The 20499-nt window shown below is 39.6% G+C and overlaps 2 protein-coding genes across 2 annotated transcripts in view; one reads left to right on the top strand and one right to left on the bottom strand.

Moving 5' to 3' along the window:
• Positions 1–7914, top strand: part of BMP6 (bone morphogenetic protein 6) — an 88639-nt gene extending 80725 nt beyond the window's left edge. Inside the window, exons 4-7 of the mRNA XM_087707491.1 lie at positions 701–898; positions 4532–4608; positions 5883–5993; positions 7472–7914. Coding sequence (XP_087563617.1) covers positions 701–898; positions 4532–4608; positions 5883–5993; positions 7472–7621 — 536 coding nt within the window. The 3' untranslated portion in view covers positions 7622–7914. The remainder of the gene's footprint in view (positions 1–700; positions 899–4531; positions 4609–5882; positions 5994–7471) is intronic.
• Positions 7915–8971: 1057 nt separating this feature from the next.
• Positions 8972–20499, bottom strand: part of TXNDC5 (thioredoxin domain containing 5) — a 30994-nt gene continuing 19466 nt past the window's right edge. Inside the window, exons 6-10 of the mRNA XM_087707492.1 lie at positions 17480–17566; positions 16363–16482; positions 15164–15246; positions 12077–12206; positions 8972–10450 (exon numbers count right to left, since the gene is read on the bottom strand). Coding sequence (XP_087563618.1) covers positions 10328–10450; positions 12077–12206; positions 15164–15246; positions 16363–16482; positions 17480–17566 — 543 coding nt within the window. The 3' untranslated portion in view covers positions 8972–10327. The remainder of the gene's footprint in view (positions 10451–12076; positions 12207–15163; positions 15247–16362; positions 16483–17479; positions 17567–20499) is intronic.

Here is a 20499-nt window from a genome sequence, read left to right as displayed (position 1 = left end):
TGCAGGATTCATCTGCTTGAATCACTTTCTAAAGAATTTGAAGGACTGATTCCCTCATAATTATCTCTAAGGAACAGTCAAACTTGTCTTCATTAATTTCATTGGTGTAGTTTATGGTAATCTTAATTGACTCAAAATCCTTAATTGGAGAAGCCAAATTTATTTCTCCTGGGCTTAATGAATGACCATTTTTCATATTCGTATCTTAACTACTGAGGGAAAAATTATCATGGCTGTTGTGATCTTTGTTGTTACATATCCTTTTTCTTCATGAATTTATATAAATTTCCCATGCTAGTGTATTAATCCTTTTTTTCATCCAGCATTTTCTCTATTATTAATTCTTGAGCAGAACAAAATTAAATATCATCTTCATATTTTCCTGGTCAACTCAGAATTCACAAAGCATGATGGCATTATCTGCGTCATCGCAATATTTCACATAATCCCTGATTTTTTTCATTTCGCAAGAATTAAAGAATTGTGAGAAATAAAAAGAAATTTGATTCAACTGTCATGTTCCTATTATAATTTTAAATAAATGAATGATAATAGCTTTTGAATAGGAAGAACAAGCAGGGGGAAATTAAGGAGGGTCAGTGAGATGTTGCCTGCATGGAAACATCTGCTTGACTCAAAAGAGCTATTCAGAAACACTGTGCTCTTTATATGACATGCTACCTTTACCTTTAATTTATAGGTCTCAGCATAAACCCTAGAGAAGCAGGACTAATAGGTCGAGATGGCCCTTATGATAAACAGCCTTTCATGGTGGCTTTTTTTAAAGTAAGTGAAGTTCATGTTCGGACTGTGAGGTCAGCACCCAGCAGACGCAGAGACCAGAACAGAAACCGTTCCACGCAACCACAAAGTGTTTCCAGGACATCCAGTATCACAGGTAACCTCTTACATTCTTAACTCCAGGGCACTAGAATGAAAAGCCAAGCTAATATGAATTTATAAGGTCCATTCTATTAAGACCACCTAACCTGGCCAGCCACTGGTGGGTTTACCTGTGCACCCCCTCCTGCATCATTTACAGTCCTTGGGAGAAGGGTGGCATATAAATCTAACAATAAACCTACATACCGTATTTTTTGGAGTATAAGACGCACCTTCCCCCCCCCATAAAAAAAGAGGGTGAAAATCTGGGTGTGTCTTATACACTGAATACAGCGTTTTTGGCCTCCTGAAACCCCGCCCCCCCACGCATCCAGTTTTTCACAAAAATGGAGGCGCAGAGGGTTTGGGAGGTCTGCAAAGTGCTCCTGGGGGATGAAGAGGGCAAAAATGAGCAAAAAATGGGCTCGTTTTTCACAAAAATGGGGTCGTTCATGCCCCCCCATGCCGCCAGGAGCACTCTGCATGCCTCACACACCCTCTGCATGCCCCCCTCTTTTTTTGCAAAAAACGGGCCTTTTTTGCTCATTTTTTGCCCTCCCCAGCCCCCAGGACAGGGGTGGGTTTCAACTGGTTTGCGGCTGTCCCAAACGAACCGGTTGGTCGGCGAACCCGGAAGTAAGTAACTTCCGGGAACGGCGAAGGGCCCACCCGCCCGCGCTCCGCCGACCAACCGGTCTTTGAAGGCTTCTGTGCTTCCACGCAGGCACATGGCACATACAGCGCCTGCGCGATTCTCTGCGAGCAGCTGGATGGCACATACAGCACCTGCACGATTCTCCGCGAGCAGCTGGAACATCGCGCAGGCGCTACAACGCATGTGTGAACTACACGCGTACACGAGGATGCCGCCGGCCGAACCGGTTGGAACGGGATAAGCAACCCACCACTGCCCCAGGAGCACTCTACAGGCTACCCACACCCTCTGCACATCCCATTTTTGCAAAAAACAGGCCCGTTTTGTGCCTCCCAAACTCCCGACGTGTAACATTTTTGCCCTCCTTGGCCCCCAGGAGCACTTTGCAGGCTTCTCAAACTCTCTGCATGCCCCCTTTTCCACAAAACATGGGGTGTGCAGAGGGTTTGGGACAGAGGTGGGTTCCTGCCAGTTCGCACCAGTTCGGTAGAACCGGTTCGTCAAATCTACCGAACCGGTTAGAAGAGGTTCCACCAGTGGACCCGGAAAGCAGGCCACACCTACAGAAGAGGTTCCAAACATTTTTTGAAACCCACCACTGACACACACACACACAGACTCACACAGAGAGAGAAAGAGAAAGAAAGGAAGAAAGAAAGAAAGAAAAAAAGAAAAAAAGAAAGAAAAAGTGAGAGAGAGATGGAAGAAAAAAGGAAAAAGGGACATAGAGACAAAAGGAAGGAAAGAGAGAGAGAGGGAGAGAGGGAGAGAGAGAGAGAGAGAGAGAACACATGGCCGACAAGCCACTCCCACCAGGTCACGTGGCCGCCAAGCCACTCCCACAAAGGAGGCCACACCCACAGAGTAGGTTTGAAATTTTTTTGAAACCCACCACTGGTTTGGGTGTCCTGCAGGGGGCCAGGGAGGGCAAAAAAAGAGCAAAAAAAGCACCTTCACTATTACATTATATTGTTTTTTAAAAAGAAATAGATAATTGTGTGCACTTTTAAAGAAACGTAGATTAAATCTTACTTAGAAACTGGGTTATTTTCTTCCAGAGTTATTGTTTGTTATACATCTTCCATTCAGTCCTGCCACTGATTTTATCTACAACTGCTGATTTCTCAACCTGTCTCAAACCTTACTTTCTATCTTTCATTTATTCTCAATCTTGCCAAGTACACTCATTTTTTTCCCTTAGTCTATCATCTGCTTGAATCACTTTCTAAAGAATTTGAAGGACTGATTCCCTCATAATTATCTCTAAGGAACAGTCAAACTTGTCTTCATTAATTTCATTGTTGCAGTTTATGGTAATCTTAATGGACTCAAAATCCTTAATTGGAGAAGCCAAATGTATTTCTCCTGGTCTTAATGAATGACCATTTTCCAGATTCATATCTTAACTACTGAGGAAAAAATTACCATGGCTGTTGTGATCTTTGTTGTTACATATCCTTTTTCTTCATGAATTTATATAAATTTCCCATGCTAGTGTATTCATCCTTTTTTTCATCCAGCATTTTCTCTATTATTAATTCTTGAGCCCAAACAAAATTAAATATCATCTTCATATTTTCCTGGTCAACTCGGAATTCACAAAGCATGATGGCATTATCTGCGTCATCGCAATACTTCACATAATCCCAGATTTTTTTCATTTTTTTTACTTTCGTAATGAGGCCATCTAAGTTTCTTAACATTCAGTTGAAGAATTAATGTCAGCTTCACATCTCAAATTGTCAGTGTTCCAGTCCCCAGTTTTGATTTCAGCTGTCACCTGTGCCATTCTTAAAATATATTAAAAGTTATGGAGACAAAATATCTTTGTCTTGCTTCTTTCCCCATTCAGGACTACTTCGTTGCTCCCACATTCATGTCTTACAGTAGCTTTTTGTTCATTTTAAAAATTCCTCACAACAATAATCAAGCTCTCTGGCAAATTTATTAGCTTTAATGCATTCCACATTCTGTTCTGATCTACACAAAGGCTTTGCTGTAGCCAATAAAGTAATAAGCGCTCCTCCTTAAATTATCTTGCTGTCTCCATAAACCACTTTCCTGAGCTAACGGAAACACGTTCTGGGATAAAACAAACAGGGAAGACAGCAGAACACCAAGTTCAATTGTCTGTAACTCAACTCCAAGCAGAAATACTCCTGAACACCTTAATTTCCTAGTGATGGAGGAAATCAGGGACCGATTTAGAAGGGAGCGTAATTAACAAAAGCTCATGCCTTTTAATAAAATTGATTAGTTTGAAAAGGGGTTCACCGACAAATGCGTGCACGACAAAACCGCGGTGAGAAAACCGTGACGTCGGAATCGCACCCACAACAGCGTGCTGACAACAGCGCACTGACAAAAGCGTGCCTTCAACAAACAACGTGAAAACAACGTAATAACCCTAACCCTAACCCTGAGCCTAACCCTAACCCTAACCCTTACCTTAACCCTAATCGCGCTTTTGTGGGCCTGCATCCTGAGGAAACTGATCAATGCTGAGGCTATGGTTTTTATGCTTTCAGAGTTATAAACAATGTTTATTTTTCTGATTCTTAAAAGTTCCTGCAAGAAAATTGTGTGTGTGTGGCAGTGCCCCATTTATGTAGTAGCTTTTTATGATTTTTGTCATAGCAATAGCAATAGCAATTAGACTTATATACCACTTCATAGGGCTTTCAGCACTCTCTAAGCGATTTACAGAGTCAGCCTATCGCCCCCACAGTCTGGGTCCTCATTTCACCCACCTCGGAAGGATGGAAGGCTGAGTCAACCTTGAGCCAGTGAGATTTGAACCGCTGAACTGCAGATAGCAGTCAGCTGAAGTGGCCTGCAGTACTGCACCTTAACCACTGCGCCACCTCGGCTCTTCTTCCATGTGCTATCTGCACCTTTGCCTATTAAAAATTGCCCACCCTTGCTTTAAGAACTATAGCGTCTTCCATCAACTTACAATGTCCAACAGCTTTTTTTTTAAATACCTCCTAACAGATTACAACAGCAGCGACTTAAAAACCGCTTGCAGAAAACATGAGCTTTATGTTAGCTTCCAAGACTTGGGATGGCAGGTATGTGATGTTTCTGTCTTAAATGTGGCCTTAAAATACTACCTGGGTTATTGATGCTGGTTTTCTTTTTAGATGATTAGATTTGTGTGAGTTCTACAGAAGAACATGCAGGGAGAAAGGAAATACTCTTGAATATCCTGCTCAGTGATACGTTTGTCATAAACCTCACTTGGGTTGAAGAGCAAATTTTAGTTATAGGCGGTAACAAACCCACCCGAATAGTATGAATGTCGTGCTTTTAATGATGTATTGTTTTATGTGTCAATTGTTTGTTTCCCTCCCTTTCGAGTTGTAAGCCGCCCTGAGTCCCCCCAGGGAAAAGGGCGGCATATAAATAAATTACTCTAAACTCTTACTCTAAACCCTCTATGAATTTGCAGGATGTTATAAAGAATGGTTTACTATCACATTGATCTTTTATATTACACAAAGGCAACGGAAATTATTTGGTCATATTGTCTAAAATTCAAGGCACAGTAAACAAATTTATAACATCCTGCAAATTCATAGAGAAACACTGATTTCAGTGTTCCTGTTACTGTATATACTCAAGTATAAGCCTAGTTTTTCAGCCCACTTTTTGGGCTGAAAAAAGCCGACTCGGCTTATACTCGAGTCAGTGAAAAATTTGCCCGAAATGGAGGAGAAAAAGGGGCGGGGCCATGCCGCTGGGTGAGGCTCGTGAATGGCCCGGCACCCCTGTGAGTTTCCCCTCCCTCTGTGTCAGTTTGCCGCGCAGCGCGCACCGCACCATCCCCCCTCCTCACGTTCTAATGTAATGCAGGGCTGTCTTACGATTCCCCTTCCTCCCCCTCCTGCCGCTCTGCAACGATGTCCCACCTCCTCCTTGTTATGGCAAGCAGCCACATAGCGATGTCCCACCTCCTCTAGTACAGTGATCCAATGATAGGAATCACTGTGCCGTGTGTCATAGGAGGCGGGACATCACTCCCGCGGCTGCACGGGACATCATCATCACAGCGGGACATCAGCATCATGAGGTGAGTGAAGTATTTCATTGAATACACCGCTAGTTTACTGTTTTTCTTTGAAATAAATATTCAAAAACATTATTGGTATCTATTTTTATTTTTGAAATTTACCGGTAGCTGCTGCATTTCCCACCCTAGGCTTATACTCGAGTCAATAACTTTTCCAGTTTTTTGTGGTAAAATTAGGTGCCTCGGCTTATATTCGGGTCGGCCTATACTCGAGTATATACGGTATATGTATTAATTAACCTGAGTTCTAACCCATATTATATTCTTATTAAGGATTGGATAATTGCACCAAAGGGTTATGCAGCAAACTACTGTGACGGAGAATGCTCTTTCCCTCTCAATGCTCATATGAATGCCACAAATCATGCCATTGTGCAAACTTTGGTGAGTATATATGTATATATATATATTACAACTAATTATTTTGAAGGATTTAAACTTGTGTGTTTCCTCCTGAAGTTGTTGCATAACTGATTTCTCCAGCATGTTGGACTGAGACTTGGCTTAGACTTAAACTTACATGGAAATAGGAAGATAACTTGGCGTTCATAAATTAATTCATTAATGTTAGTGGTAGGAATGCTAGCAGGATTATAGAAAGCAGAGGGATACTTCAGATGGGCAAATTCTGATTTCATGAACTTTGCATGAAAATGTGTAACTGCACCTCCCTGTAAGTAGCTAAAAATAATAGTATGGGCTTGCAAAATTGAGTAAGAGCATAGGGTGGCTGTTGTGGCCCAGCAGGAGCCGTTGGAGCTGCCACCAGACTCCGACAGCGAGGGGCCCTCTGAGTCAGCTCTGGAGGATGTGGAGGACCCTGGACAGGGTTCCGACTCCGAGCAGGGCGCAGAGAGGCTGCTTGGCCACCAGGAGGCACCTGAGCCTTGGACCAGTGGGGAGGAGACAAGGGAGAGGGAGCCGGAAGCCAGTAGTGAGTTGTTCCTGGATGCACGCCATCGAAGAGCTACTAGGCATCAGGAACAATTATGCAATTACAGGAGGTGATTGCACTCAGCTGGTGGTCACTAGGCTCCTCTCCAGACTATAAAAAGGCTACTTGTGCACGTGCCCCTCTTTGCAGAAGTCAACACAGAATCAAATATCGGAGAACTTTGCGTGAGCTTGGCAGGCTGGATTGCTGCCAAGCCTTATCTGTGTTTATTGCTGCCCAAGCTTGTCTGTGCCGGTTTGCTGCCAAGGACCTGTCTGTCTGTTAATTAAATGCTGTAACTTATCTCTGGCTCTGAGTGTGCTTTGGTGTGGAACGAGAGGGGTCAGAACAGGTGGCTAGATAGACATAAAGGTCAACTTGATAAACATGTCCCAAAGCCCTTCATGGTAGTGGACCTGGGTACTTGAGAGACCGCCTACTGCCAATTACCTCCACTAGACCGATACGATCGCATTGATTAGGCCTCCTCCGAATTCCATCTTCCAGCCAGTGCAGACTGGCAACTACCCGGAGGAGAGCCTTCTCGGTGGCTGCTCCGACCCTCTGGAACGAACTCCCCGTGGAGATTCGGACCCTCACCACCCTCCAGTCCTTCCGCGCCGCTTTAAAGATCTGGCTGTCCCGGCTGGCCTGGGGTTAAGATTCTAACTCCACCCGAATTGTGTGACTGTTGTGTTTTCTTTTTAATATGTTGTATTGTCTTCATGTTGGAAAATTGTTTGTCCTTCCCCCTCTCCCCTTTTTGAACTGTGAGCCACCCTGAGTCCCCCCAGGGAAAAGGGCGGCATACAAATAAAGGGAAAACTAAAACTAAAACTAAACTAAATCTGAGATGTCTCAGATAAAACTGCAGTTTAAAAAGGACCATGCTGAAATTACGGGTAATATTATCCATTTCTTTAAACAGGTTCACCTAATGAATCCAGAGAACGTTCCTAAACCATGCTGTGCTCCTACAAAACTTAACGCAATTTCAGTTCTTTACTTTGATGACAATTCCAACGTCATTTTGAAAAAATACAGAAATATGGTGGTAAGAGCTTGTGGGTGTCACTGACAAACTACCTTTACAAGACGCAGCAAAAAAAAAAGGAACATCTAATGCTTCCGGAACAGCATTTGTGCCTTAAGAAAGAATAATGAAAAGCAAAGAATTCTGTTAAGTATTTGCACACGCATTGCTTTTTGATCTGGTAATTTTAAGTAGGCCAAAGCAAGTGATTAAATATGGATCCTACGAATACAAATCGATATGACCAAAATAACCTGATGTTTGAGCTACATTTCAGCCTTACTCAATTGAGTGTCCCTCACATTTTGGATAATATCTCAAGAAGAAAACAGGAGTCTTAAGAAATAAAAAGCACAATTTTAAGTTGAAATTGCAATCACGTAGAAGTTAAACTATCTTTGCTTACCCTTAAAGCATAGAAACTAAATATGCAAGGCCTGAAAACTACTGCAGGAAAATGTCTTCTATTTTGATGAACTGTTTCACTTAAACTGATCAGCAGGTCAGCGGTTCAAATCTCACCGGCTCAGGGTTGACTCAGCCTTCCATCCTTCCGAGGTGGGTAAAATGAGGACCCAGATTGTTGGGGGCAATATGCTGACTCTCTGTAAACCGCTTAGAGAGGCCTGAAAGGCCTATGAAGCGGTATATAAGTCTACTGCTATTGCTATTATTGCTAACTGCTTCCTTTAGAAGCTAAAGACAGCTTTTGTACATTGTCCTTTCAAATAAAACTACATATGCCTCTTAATAATCAGATTAGGACAACCTTGGTTAAGCTACCATTTTGGGAAGAAGGGGGTATTTTAGAGGCAAAATTATCAGATAGGAAGATGCTTCTGTGTTATTTTCAAAGGCATTTTCTACAGTTACACCCTATTGCTAATTCTGACTTTCTTAAGTGTCTTGGCATCACCATGACCAAGTGTGCACATGAACCCAGAGTCTATTCCTTAGACAAAAAAACATGCAACTCCAATGGACACATGGAGGAATTGAGGAGTTTCAAACTACATGTTGTTGTTGTTGTTTTTTAAAAAAAAATCTGGTTTCCTGAAATGGGAAAGAAAACGAATTGTACCAAGTTGACTAAAGAAGATTAGACACTTACCTGATTGCTCTTCAGAATAATGTAAGTTGGCAAGATGGAAATGAGTAAGAACTGCTTTACATTTTACTAATGGAAACGGGGCATATTCTTAATGTGAGAAAAAAATACATCTCAATGGTATATGAACCTTATTTCTAATGCCCAGGCAGAATTTCAACAAAGTGCACTTCCCTTTGACTACTTTGCATTTTAAGAAGATTTTTTTTTTGTAAATAGCTAAAGGTATAATTTATTGCAGTCATCAGATATATTAACTTTGATGTATTATTTAGTAAGACCATGCGTTTTGTTTTTTTAAAAAAATTTTTTTATTCAGAAAGCGTGTAAACAATTGTACCACTTGATTTTGTACAAGGAACTCATGAGTTACAACTTAGCCGGCTCGTAAGATTGTGCTTCTTTAAGTTTTTAAAATGAATAAAGGCTCCCTTTAAGGCAGAAATATGTGTTGATTTCTCTGCCGCGTGTGATTAGCCCTTTCAGTTAACTTCCACAATTCACAAGGATTTTTTTTCCCCAGCTTTGTTCTGGACAAATTCTCTAGCCTTCAAAAAATGAAGGACTTACATACTAGAATACAAACAAAGAGCATCTAGACATGGCTATAAATATCCTCGTATATCCTCTCTATAGACCTGCAGATCAATGACCCGTAACTCTGTCCCAGAAAGATGGCAATAATCCATATGCAAAATAGATCAAGATTTAGCTGCTATAGTTTGATCTTGTATCCCTACTTGCACAAGAAAGTCTTTGGCTTTAATTCTCCCCCTTAGGGCATACTAAATTGGAAACAGGATTTAGTGGGGCTGGAGAATACGCAAACCTACGTTATCATCTAGAAAAATTTGATGAGCAAGTTTGATTTCTTTGTTACCGTGGACCTGGGACAAGAGAAAAGGTCTTTCGTAGACTTCTAAAGTTGTACTTGTTCATATGTAAACATGGATCCTAGCTAATCTGAATATGGCAAGTTGTAAATAGGGGGACAATCCTCACCCAGGGAAACTTGATTTATGACGTTTAGAATTGAAATGAACCTCAAATCTATGTGAAGACAGCCAAGTCATGGAATTTAATTAGCTGAGGCTTAGCTGAGAGGGAGCATCGCCCAATATCCAGACCTAGGTAGTACCGTTAATTTTCATTACACATGAGAGGAGACAACAACAGAAAGCAAATAACCAGGGATAGTTTCCTAAGTGTTTGTGTTTCTGTGTGCTTTTCTTTAGAATTTCTTCTAATCTGGTTTTCGAAGGAGATGAAACTCTGCAAATTTTATGCAATTGATATTGTACTAATGTGTTATTTGCAGTGAAACTAATGTGTCCTGATGTAGGCTGTTTTCCTCTTAATTTTTGTTTCAAAACACATTTTTTTTCCATCCTAGGACAAGTGGGAATTCATTAATTGTAACCAGTACTATAAATACTAGTTCCCAATTTGAACAGTTACTGCTGTAACTTTCCCTCAAGTTTAGCGGAGTAGATAATAGGAAATACAAACATATGAACAGACGGTACCACGCTTTAGAACATCCAGTTTCCGGCATGACCACTCTTGGAAATCCAATAAGGTTACCATGATTCAACTTCCAAGTTTACTGGACCCAGCTAAAGAAGCAGTAACTAAACATTTTTTTAAAGTTCATCCTTGGACTGTCCCAGAACAAAGTTGTGAAGTGTGTCGAGATCTCTGGCTCCTGTGTGTTCAGTTATTTTCTCACCACTACGGAAAAGTATGAGTGTTGGGTAGCCATGGACCTTCAGAAAGAAAAAAAAAAAGAAATCTGAAAACACCCATCATTTTAACCGTATCCCTTTATTCAGCATATGTTCAATAGCAGAAACACCCCCCCCCCGTTGCCTTAAATGAGATTCTGTACATGCTTAAGGCATATTTAAGTCAACCTAAATCACTGCTGTTTTCGTTGGCAGCAATATAGATGTCCATCTTCTGCCCTTCGATTTAATTTCCTAATGCTATAGTCCCAGGAATTACCCAGAAGTCTCCCAGCCAAGTACTAACTAGGCCTTGCCCTTTTTTAGGCGTTTCAAGATCTCCAGCATGTTGACCAGGGGTGGGTTCCTGCCAGTTCTAACCTCTTCTATAGAAGAGGTTCCACAAATCTACAGTGCCATTTAGCTCCCTCCCCCTGCCCGTCCGCACATCATCAAGATGAAGAGCGAGAGGAGGAATTCTGGGAGTTGAAGTCCACAAGTCTTAAAGCTGTCAAGTTTGAACACCCCTGGGGTTTTTTTTTCCTAAAGGGTTAGGGGTGCAAGGGTCTTGTAACTTGACAGCTTTAAGACTTGGGTGCTTCAAATGCCAGAGTTTCTGAGCCAACATGACGGGAGGAGGAATTCTGGGAGTTGAAGTCCACAAGTCTTAAAGCTGTGAAGTTTGAACATCCCTAGGGTTTTTTTCCTAAAGGGTTAGGGGTGCAAGGGTCTTGTAACTTGACAGCTTTAAGACTTGCGTGCTTCAAATGCCAGAGTTTCTGAGCCAACATGACTGGAGGAGGAATTCTGGGAGTTGAAGTCCACAAGTCTTAAAGCTGTCAAGTTTGAACACCCCTGGGTTTTTTTTTCTAAAAGGTTAGGGTTCCAAGGGTCTTGTAGCTTGACAGCTTTAAGACTTGCGTGCTTCAAATACCAGAGTTTCTGAGCCAACATTTTGGTTGCTAAGCAAGAGCGTTGTTAAGTGAGTTTCACCACATTTTACAAGTTGGCCATGCCCACCCAGTCACATGACTGGCAAGCCATTCCCACTTGGTCACATGGCCAGAAAGCCACTCCCACAAAGCAGGCCACACCTACGGAAGAGGTTCTAATTTTTTTTTGAAACCCATCACTGATGTTGACCTTGTATAACAGGTGTGAGGAAACCCTTTAAATCCCAGTGTATGGATTTAACAATAAAGCAGTAGGACTGACTAAACCAGAGATGGGGAAACTATGGCCCCTTTATGACTTGTGGACTTCAAATCCCCAAATTCCTGAGCCAGCGGTGAGCAAGGCTGGTTCAGGAATTTTGGGAATTGAAGTCCACAAGTCATAAAAGGGCCACAGTTAGCAATAGCAGTTAGACTTATATACCGCTTCATAGGGCTTTCAGCCCTCTCTAAGCGGTTTACAGAGTCAGCATATCGCCCCCACAGTCTGTGTCCTCATTTCACCCACCTCGGAAGGATGGAAGGCTGAGTCAACCTTGAGCCGGTGAGATTTGAACTGCTGAACTGCAGATAACAGTCAGCTGAAGTGGCCTGCAGTACTGCACCCTAACCACTGCGCCACCTCGGCTCTTTCCCCATCTCTGGACTAAACTAATGGCCACTAGGAATTTCAACATTTAGTACAAACTGGAATACCATCTAGCCTTGTGCTTACAGAAAATCTGTTGCAGACATTGCGTTCAGCTGTGCAGTCCACTTCTGCTATCTTCACATCTACTCGCCCTGGAAAGTTCTTTTTTGAGAGGTTCTCCCATACCGGAGCCAGGTTTTTACAATGTCCACACCTGAAATAATGAGTAAATTTTATAGCAGTTAGACTTATATACTGCTTCATACTGCTTTCAGTCCTCTCTAAGCCGTTTACAGAGTCAGCATATTGCCCCCAACAACAATCTGGGTCCTCATTTTACCCACCTCGGAAGGATAGAAGGCTGAGTCAACCCTGAGCCGGTGAGATTTGAACAGCCGAACTGCAGAACTGCAGTCAGCTGAAGTAGCCTGCAGTGCTGCATTTAACCACTGCGCCATCTCGGCTCTCTAATTTATTTTGGTTTTGATTGTTATGTAAGAAATACTTTTTTAAAAAAAGAGAAACTGTTTAACTGTTTATTAAATTTATAGGCCGCCTAATCCTGGAGGACTCCGGGCGACTTACAGAAACAGAAATTAAGAAAAATTTAAAACAGATAAAAACACGACAAACTTAAAAAGACACAACATGCATCCAATCTAAGCCGGGCTGGCCAGGTCTTAATAGCTTTTCGGAAGGCCATGAGAGTGGGTAGAAATACTTCAACAATGCTATATATATTCTATTTTTTTTTTCAAATAGTTTATTGAGAATGGCACTTGAAAATCTGATTTTCTATAAATTTCCTCATTTGAACTGTTGAATCATAGGTCGACTCTAGTAAATGTTAAAACAGTTTTATGACCTCTGAGCTACATCACAAAATCTAAACTACATAAATTCTGGAGTGATCGCATCTACAATAAATAGCACTGGAATAAGCATCTAAAATTATTGCATTCCATTCCTGGCTACCCATTAGTCTCCAAACTCGCTTCAAGGTGCTAGTCGTCACTTATAAAGCCCTACACGGCATCGGACCTGGGTACCTGAGAGACCGCCTCCTGCCAATTACCTCCCAGAGACCTATTAGATCGCACAGATTAGGCCTCCTCTGGATTCCATCTGCCAGCCAATGTCAGCTGGCGACTTCCCAGGGGAGAGCCTTCTCTGTTGCAGCTCCAGCCCTCTGGAACGAGCTCCCCATGGAGATCCGGACTCTTACTACGTTCCCGGCCTTCCGCAAAGCCACTAAGATCTGGCTGCTCCAGCAGGCTGGGGGACTGGAGCAGCCAGCCCCACGGTAACTATGAATGTTGTGCATTTTAAATTGTTGTTTGTCTATTTGTCTATTTTCCCCTTCCCTTGTTCATTGTAAGCCGCCCGGAGTCCTTCGGGAGTGGGCGGCATACAAGACCAATAAAATACAAAAAATACAAATACAAAATATTCTCCTTACAAAACAATTTTTACAAACTAGCAGTTAGAAGCTGAATTTAACATGTAAATTATTAAATGTCCATGATATCCAGCTTAAAAAGAATTTATTCCACTGTTCCATAATGTACACTGCCATCTGTTCCCTATCATTATCTCAGGTAATAAAATTGTCCTTTTAAATACGCTTACTGTACATGCAGAGTGCGCATTATGGGCATGTATATATATTGAAAGCTACTAAGATAAGATGAACTTCCTGTTACTCAGCTTAATGTAAATATTTAATTAAAATAAACAGTAAAAGTAGCCTCCATACACTCATGGATATTTAAGCTAACATGTAAATAGTTCATATGGAACAGAGAAGAATGTGGCCGGATTTCATGCCATTATAGCTTTATAAGTTATAAAGATATACACACCCAATCCCCAATGTTAAGTATTCCTTCACCTATTATAAGTTGTATTGCTAGGATGGGTTAGATGGGAAGCTTCAGTCAATATGAACATGAACACAAATCAGAGGTGGGTTGCTCCCGATTCGGCCCAGATCAGGCGAACCGGTAGTGGTGGCGGTGGGAGGCTCCGCCCACCTGTCCGGATGCTTCTGCGCATGCGCAGAAGCCTTGCGTGCATACACGCACATGTGGGCACAAGCGACCCGGTAGTAAAAAAAAAATAGAAACTCACTACTGGCACAAATGTTACATATGTGGACAAAAATGATCTATTCTGAATTAGAGGATGATTCAATCCACTTGAACAGATACAAATTTAGATCCCGTTGTAATCAACCATGAAATTACTGAATCCTGAGCAAATCTTACACCAGTTTATAGATTCATACTTAAATCACTCAAGTATATGTTATTATTATAAAAATACCAACAGTGAAAGTCTATCAAAGTAATGTGTTGAATCCAACATATTCAGAAGCAACCCAATGAAATCAATGTCATCATTAACTCCTATTATTTTAAGACTAAGTCTTGATTCAATCAATTACTTTTAGCAAAGTTAAGCTATCTGTATTCATTATCAAGCAACGAATCTTTACAAATGTACACGTGAATTAGCCTTCTAAATGCTCATATAGCCCTATACTTTCTGACATGGATATAGACTAAATTAAATCCTGTACTTGTGAGGGAACAAACAATTCTTTGAGTTACATGCAGCTGGTTAACAGGGGGAAAAAACCATTCTTAATTCTCCTTCAGGCAAAGTATGTTACAGGCAACCTTGAATTTCACACAGTATGTCAACACTCAAGAAGAAAAAATTTCAACACTGAGGTTTATGAATAGAGACGGAAGTAACACAGAACTATTTGAGTAGATAGTGTATTAACTGCTAACAAAATAATTGAGGAAAATAGTACTATCTGAGGACCACATTAAAACACTGCAGTGGGATGAGTTCAGAGAAGACTACCTTACACTTTTAATAAAATTATACAATTCTGCCTAATATCTAACATTCAAATGTAACCAAAGATTATTCATAGCTATCAAAAGTTAACTATGGGTAACTTCGGTTTATTTCAGGGATTCCACTGATATCACAAGAACAGGAAACAATTAACTTATATATAAAATTAATAACTTATTCTATGCTATATTTTCCAATTCCAGAGAATGAAATGGGTAGCTTGGGTTGGTAGAATATGCTCCACAATAAAAAGAGAAACAGAAGTTAAATACTTGCAATATACCCGCTCTGAAAACTTACCATGGAGCATAAAACTTGATGAAAGTGATCCCATTAGCCACTTCTTTATCAAAATCCTTTTCAGACAGGGAAAGAACTTTGCCCTATAGAAAGAAACGAAGATGAGAATCAAATCGCCTTACCCAGGATCCTAATTATAAGCCCTTTATTGTGAATATGCAACATTGGTAGCTCCAGGAGCAGCATAATCGAAACGCAAAATAGAATGTTCTGGATTCTCTGGAACATTCTGATCCCACATTGGCAATTGTTTTAAAGTCAGTGATGCAACATCTTTCCTGTTTTATATCCACTGTGCTGTGACAGCTTAACAGATGTTGAAAAGAACTAAATTTAAATTTATGGAAATGCTAATGAGCTTTTTTTACTTTTTTGGGTCCAGTGATCTCTAAGTTTTCCCATGGTTCTTCTTTTCGGATATTCTTGTTTATTATTATCCCATCTGATCTATCTGATCTGTCCATTTCAACCTTGTCACCTTGCTGGGTCACATACTAAGGCAGAAAATATTTCTGAGTATCTCAACCTGGCAACAGAATATGATGTCACAAGGATAAGGACTGAGGGGAAAAAAAAGCAGTGAAATTTAATTTGCTGCCATCCAACAGGAAGTAAACCTGCTACATTTAAATATACATACAATATGTGAGTAGTTTAAACAAAGTGCAAATGGGGAACTATTTTGGTTTTCCAAATACAGGAATATATTTGGAATTGAGAGACCGCCTACTGCCAATTACCTCCACGCGACCTATTAGATCTCATCGATTAGGCCTCCTCCGAGTTCCATCTGCCGGTCAATGCCGACTGGCAACTACGCGGAGGAGAGCCTTCTCGGTGGCAGCTCCGACCCTATGGAACGATCTCCCTGTGGAGATTCATAAGATTCATACCCTCACCACCCTCCAGACCTTCTGCACAGCCCTCAGAATCTGGCTATCCCGTCAGGCCTGGGGCTAAGACTGTAACCCGCCCGAATGGTATGAATGTTGTGTTTTTTAATTATGTATTGTCTTATATGTTAAAAGTTTGTCTCCCCCTCCCCCTTGGGTTGTGAGCCGCCCTGAGTCCCCCCCAGGGAAAAGGGCGGCATATAAATAAACTTTAAAAAAAAAAATTGGGCTAGAACCCTAGTTTAGAAAATAACATTAATGAAAGGAAAAAAAATCCCTTTAATGCAAGAACTTCCAAAGACCTACCTCAGTTATTGGTGCTTTAGTGGGTTTGCCAGCAGTCATGGCTTCCTTGGAATCTTTTGACTGAGATTCAATATACTCTTTCAAAGAATCGAAATCTCTCTTTCCTTTGTATTGGTCAACCTAAAAAAAATCAAACCACAATTATTGCTAGCTTAGCAAACGTTTTCGAATGTCTCACTAGAATATGATTATTTTGCAGGATACAATAGCTAATAGATATATTATTTTACCAATGGCTTTGATTTAGCTGGATTCCTAGCTTATTTGTTTTAAAAAAAAAACTTGAAAATCTGAATGTGCTTAGACAATTATTCTTTGCTAAACAATACTTGAAGGAGTTATACTGAAATAAAAAACGTGGTTTAATTGGCTCTAAACAAACATTAGGAAAATCAAGATGAGTTTTAGGGGGAAATACCAGTATTTTGACTGTAGTTGTACATGGGCAAAAGGATGAGGGGAGAAAATAGCAATAGCAATAGCAGTTAGACTTATATACCGCTTCATGGGGCTTTCAGCCCTCTCTAAGCGGTTTACAGAGTCAGCATATCGCCCCCAACAACAATCCGGGTCCTCATTTTACCCACCTCGGAAGGATGGAAGGCTGAGTCAACCTTGAGCCAGTGAGATTTGAACAGTCGAACTGCAGAACTGCAGTCAGCTGAAGTAGCCTGCAGTGCTGCATTTAACCACTGCGCCAGCTCGGCTTGGAAATAAAGGAAATGGCTTAAACTAAAGGATATATTCAACAGATAGAACAATCTTACTATTAGGCCTTTATGAGGAAAAGAGCTAAGAGCTCATTATTCCAACGAGACCTCTTCATTTACACCTTGCCTGAAGGTTTATGATGTCTTTTATCTTCCTAGTGAAACCCAGAGTTCAGAAAAGATTGCTTTTGTAAATTCAGCATAAATAAAACTGGAACTCTTACAACAAAGTTTATCTTTGTCTAACATGTGTTATGATTCAATAATATAAAGATTTAACTTCAACAGCTACAGTGCTAGCTTTTCATTACCACCTCTGAGGTAGGCTGAAAGGTAATCTGGTCCCAGCAATCATGTAAAAGTAAATCTGTAATTTCACAAATAAGACCAATTTGCAATTTTCTTACCTTTTGTCCACCTCTGAACCAAAGCAGAGTTGGATAACCCCGCACCTGATTTTCTGAGCAGATTGCAGCATGCACCGTGCAGTCCACCTAGAGATTCAAGATTTTTCTTTAATCCACAAAGCCCAATATTATAGTGCAAATTTACACAGTAAGTATATCATGAATAGCTGTTTTAAAATGTTTAAATCCAGACACTCAACTGTAGAAAAGGAGCAACTGTTGAATTGATGTACTGTAAATTAAAGTAGGTTATGTATGGAACTAAACTTATTAGAAGCGGTGTTGAAATAAAATACATATTTCTACACATATAGGCTCCCAATTTCAAACCACAAAAGGGGAAATAGAAAAACTGCTGGCTAAGACTAGAGTGGAAAAAAGGAGATATGTAAACCCAATAAAATAACTAAATTGGTAACAGAATTAAATAACAAACATGAGACTCGATGTTGGCATAAAGACATGAATAACTTTTTTAAACAATTTTTGTAAGCATCATAAAAAACTTGTCAAAACTTAAGCAAAAAAGAGTTTCATGCATAGAAACCCAGGAAAGAAAGAACATTAAGAAGATGAAAACAGCAAATGATAATAGAAATTTAGAAGTTTAATATTTATTGAATGGAACAAAATAGTGGAAAAACGATTAAAACATAAGGTAAAAAGATTATGAAAATAAAGTGATGGAGATGTCTAAATCTTGTTCATATCCTTTACGTTTTTTTCAAACATACATTGTAACTACCGACGTAACTTTTTAAAACCTAAATATGGTCAAATAGAAAATCTACTAAAGAGAAACAAGGTTACAGGTAACATTTAAACAAACACACCAATAGAAATATTAAATGAGTGAAGAAAGCTATAATGGATTGAATCTTGGTATACTTAAGGATGAAGGATGTTTAAATAACTGTAGCCAAATAAAAGTGGAGGTATGATGATGTTAATATAGTAAATATTTGAGTTAAGATATTTGAATTAATATGAATTATATTTGATGACGGTGGAAGAGATGCACAAAAGCTTTTTGTAACCAGCTGATACACTTTCTACAATATATGTTTGTTTTGAAAATAAATAAATAAATAAATAAATTATTAAAAAAATAAGATGAAAACAGCAAATGATAACAGAAATTTAGAAGTTTAATATTTATTGAATGGAACGAAATAGTGGAAAAACGATTAAAAGATAAGGTCAAAGATTATGAAAATAAAGTGATGGAGATGTCTAAATCTTGTTCATATCCTTTATGTTTTTCAAACATACATTGTAACTACCGATGTAACTTTTTAAAACCTAAATGTAACCTAAATATTACAGGTAACATTTAAACAAACACACCAATAGAAATATTAAATGAGTGAAGAAAGCTATAATGGATTGAATCTTAAGGATGAAGGATGTTTAAATAACTGTAGTCAAATAAAAGTGGAGGTATGATGATGTCAATATAGTAAATATTTGAGTTGAGATATTTGAATTAATATGAATTATATTTGATGATGGTGGAAGAGATGCACAAAAGCTTTTTGTAACCAGATGATATACTTTTTACAATATGTTTGTTTTGAAAATAAATAAATAAATAAATAATTTATATAAAAGAAGAAGAAGATGAAAACAGCAAATGATAACAGAAATTTAGAAGTTTAATATTTATTGAATGGAACGAAATAGTGGAAAAACGATTAAAAGAATAAGGTAAAAGATTATGAAAACAAAGTGATGGAGATGTCTAAATCTTGTTCATATCCTTTACGGTTTTTTTCAAACATACATTGTAACTACCGATGTAGCTTTTTAAAACCTAAATATGGTCAAACAGAAAATCTACTACAGAGAAACAAGGTTACAGGTAACATTTAAACAAACACACCAATAGAAATATTAAATGAGTGAAGAGTGAAGGAAGCTGTAATGGATTGAAGCGGAGAATATCAAGCAGTCTGGAAGGCGAACGACAGTGCAATCAGCATGGCACCGAAGAGTGGTTTTTTGAAAAGAAAACGCACATTTTCAAAGCATTATAAAGAGAATAGACAGACCTCAGATAGGGTAGTAATGCGAGCCAAGCAAAGCAAAGAAGAATCAGAGAGAACATGCCCCAAACTCAACTTGCGGAGAAGACTGAAGAATGAAGTTGGGACTGAAAGAGAAAAAGAAGATGAAAGTGATAATTTAAGGGGAAACAAATCCTGTCTCGGGTACACTTAAGTTTGAGACAATGAGTGAACCACCTCAAAAGCAGAAACAGGCTTAATTTGATGGGAAATATTAGACAAACATTGTGTTTAGAGGCAGCATATCACTAAAAATCATGCTTGGAAATATTTGCCTTCATAAAGAATAGCAATAGCAGTAATAGCAGTTCGACTTATATACCGCTTCATAGGGCTTTCAGCCCTCTCTAAGCGGTTTACAGAGTCAGCATATCGCCCCCCACAGTCTGGGTCCTCATTTCACCCACCTCGGAAGGATGGAAGGCTGAGTCAACCTTGAGCCGGTGAGATTAGAACCGCCGAACTGCAGATAACAGTCAGCTGAAGTGGCCTGCAGTACTGCACCCTAACCACTGCACCATCTCAGCTCTGAAGAAGTTTGATTTTTTTTAAAAATAGAAAATCTAGCTAGATTCAGCAGATATTTATGCTTTTTTTTCTGTAATACAGAAGCTGGGGCAAAATATACCTGGAAAGCATTGTCTAATGATAGCGGGTAAGGACTAAAGAGGAAATAGGATTATCAAAAGCAAATATACAGTAAGTAAAAAAAAAATTAACTAAGAACAACATCCAAGCTAAAGCCCATTAAAGGAAATATAGTGTTTGTTTTAAAAATAAAAAGAAAAATAGGAGGGAAACCAAGAAATTGCCAATAAGCTCCAGAAAAATGAAGCAAAGGAATAAAAAAATGAAAAGCTATATCAAATGGTAAGGAACAATCAAGGAGAATAAGAGCTGACAATAGTTCTTCTGATGTGACACAATTAATATAATTGGAGACATCAAACAGAG

Source organism: Thamnophis sirtalis, unplaced genomic scaffold (assembly GCF_051295495.1).
Source record: "Thamnophis sirtalis isolate CommonGarterSnake01/CBP01778 unplaced genomic scaffold, rThaSir2_p1.2 scaffold_2, whole genome shotgun sequence".
NCBI classification, from domain to species: Eukaryota; Metazoa; Chordata; class Lepidosauria; order Squamata; family Natricidae; genus Thamnophis; species Thamnophis sirtalis.
Note: the sequence above shows the minus strand (reverse complement) of the source record. Positions and strands in the feature narration are given on the sequence as shown.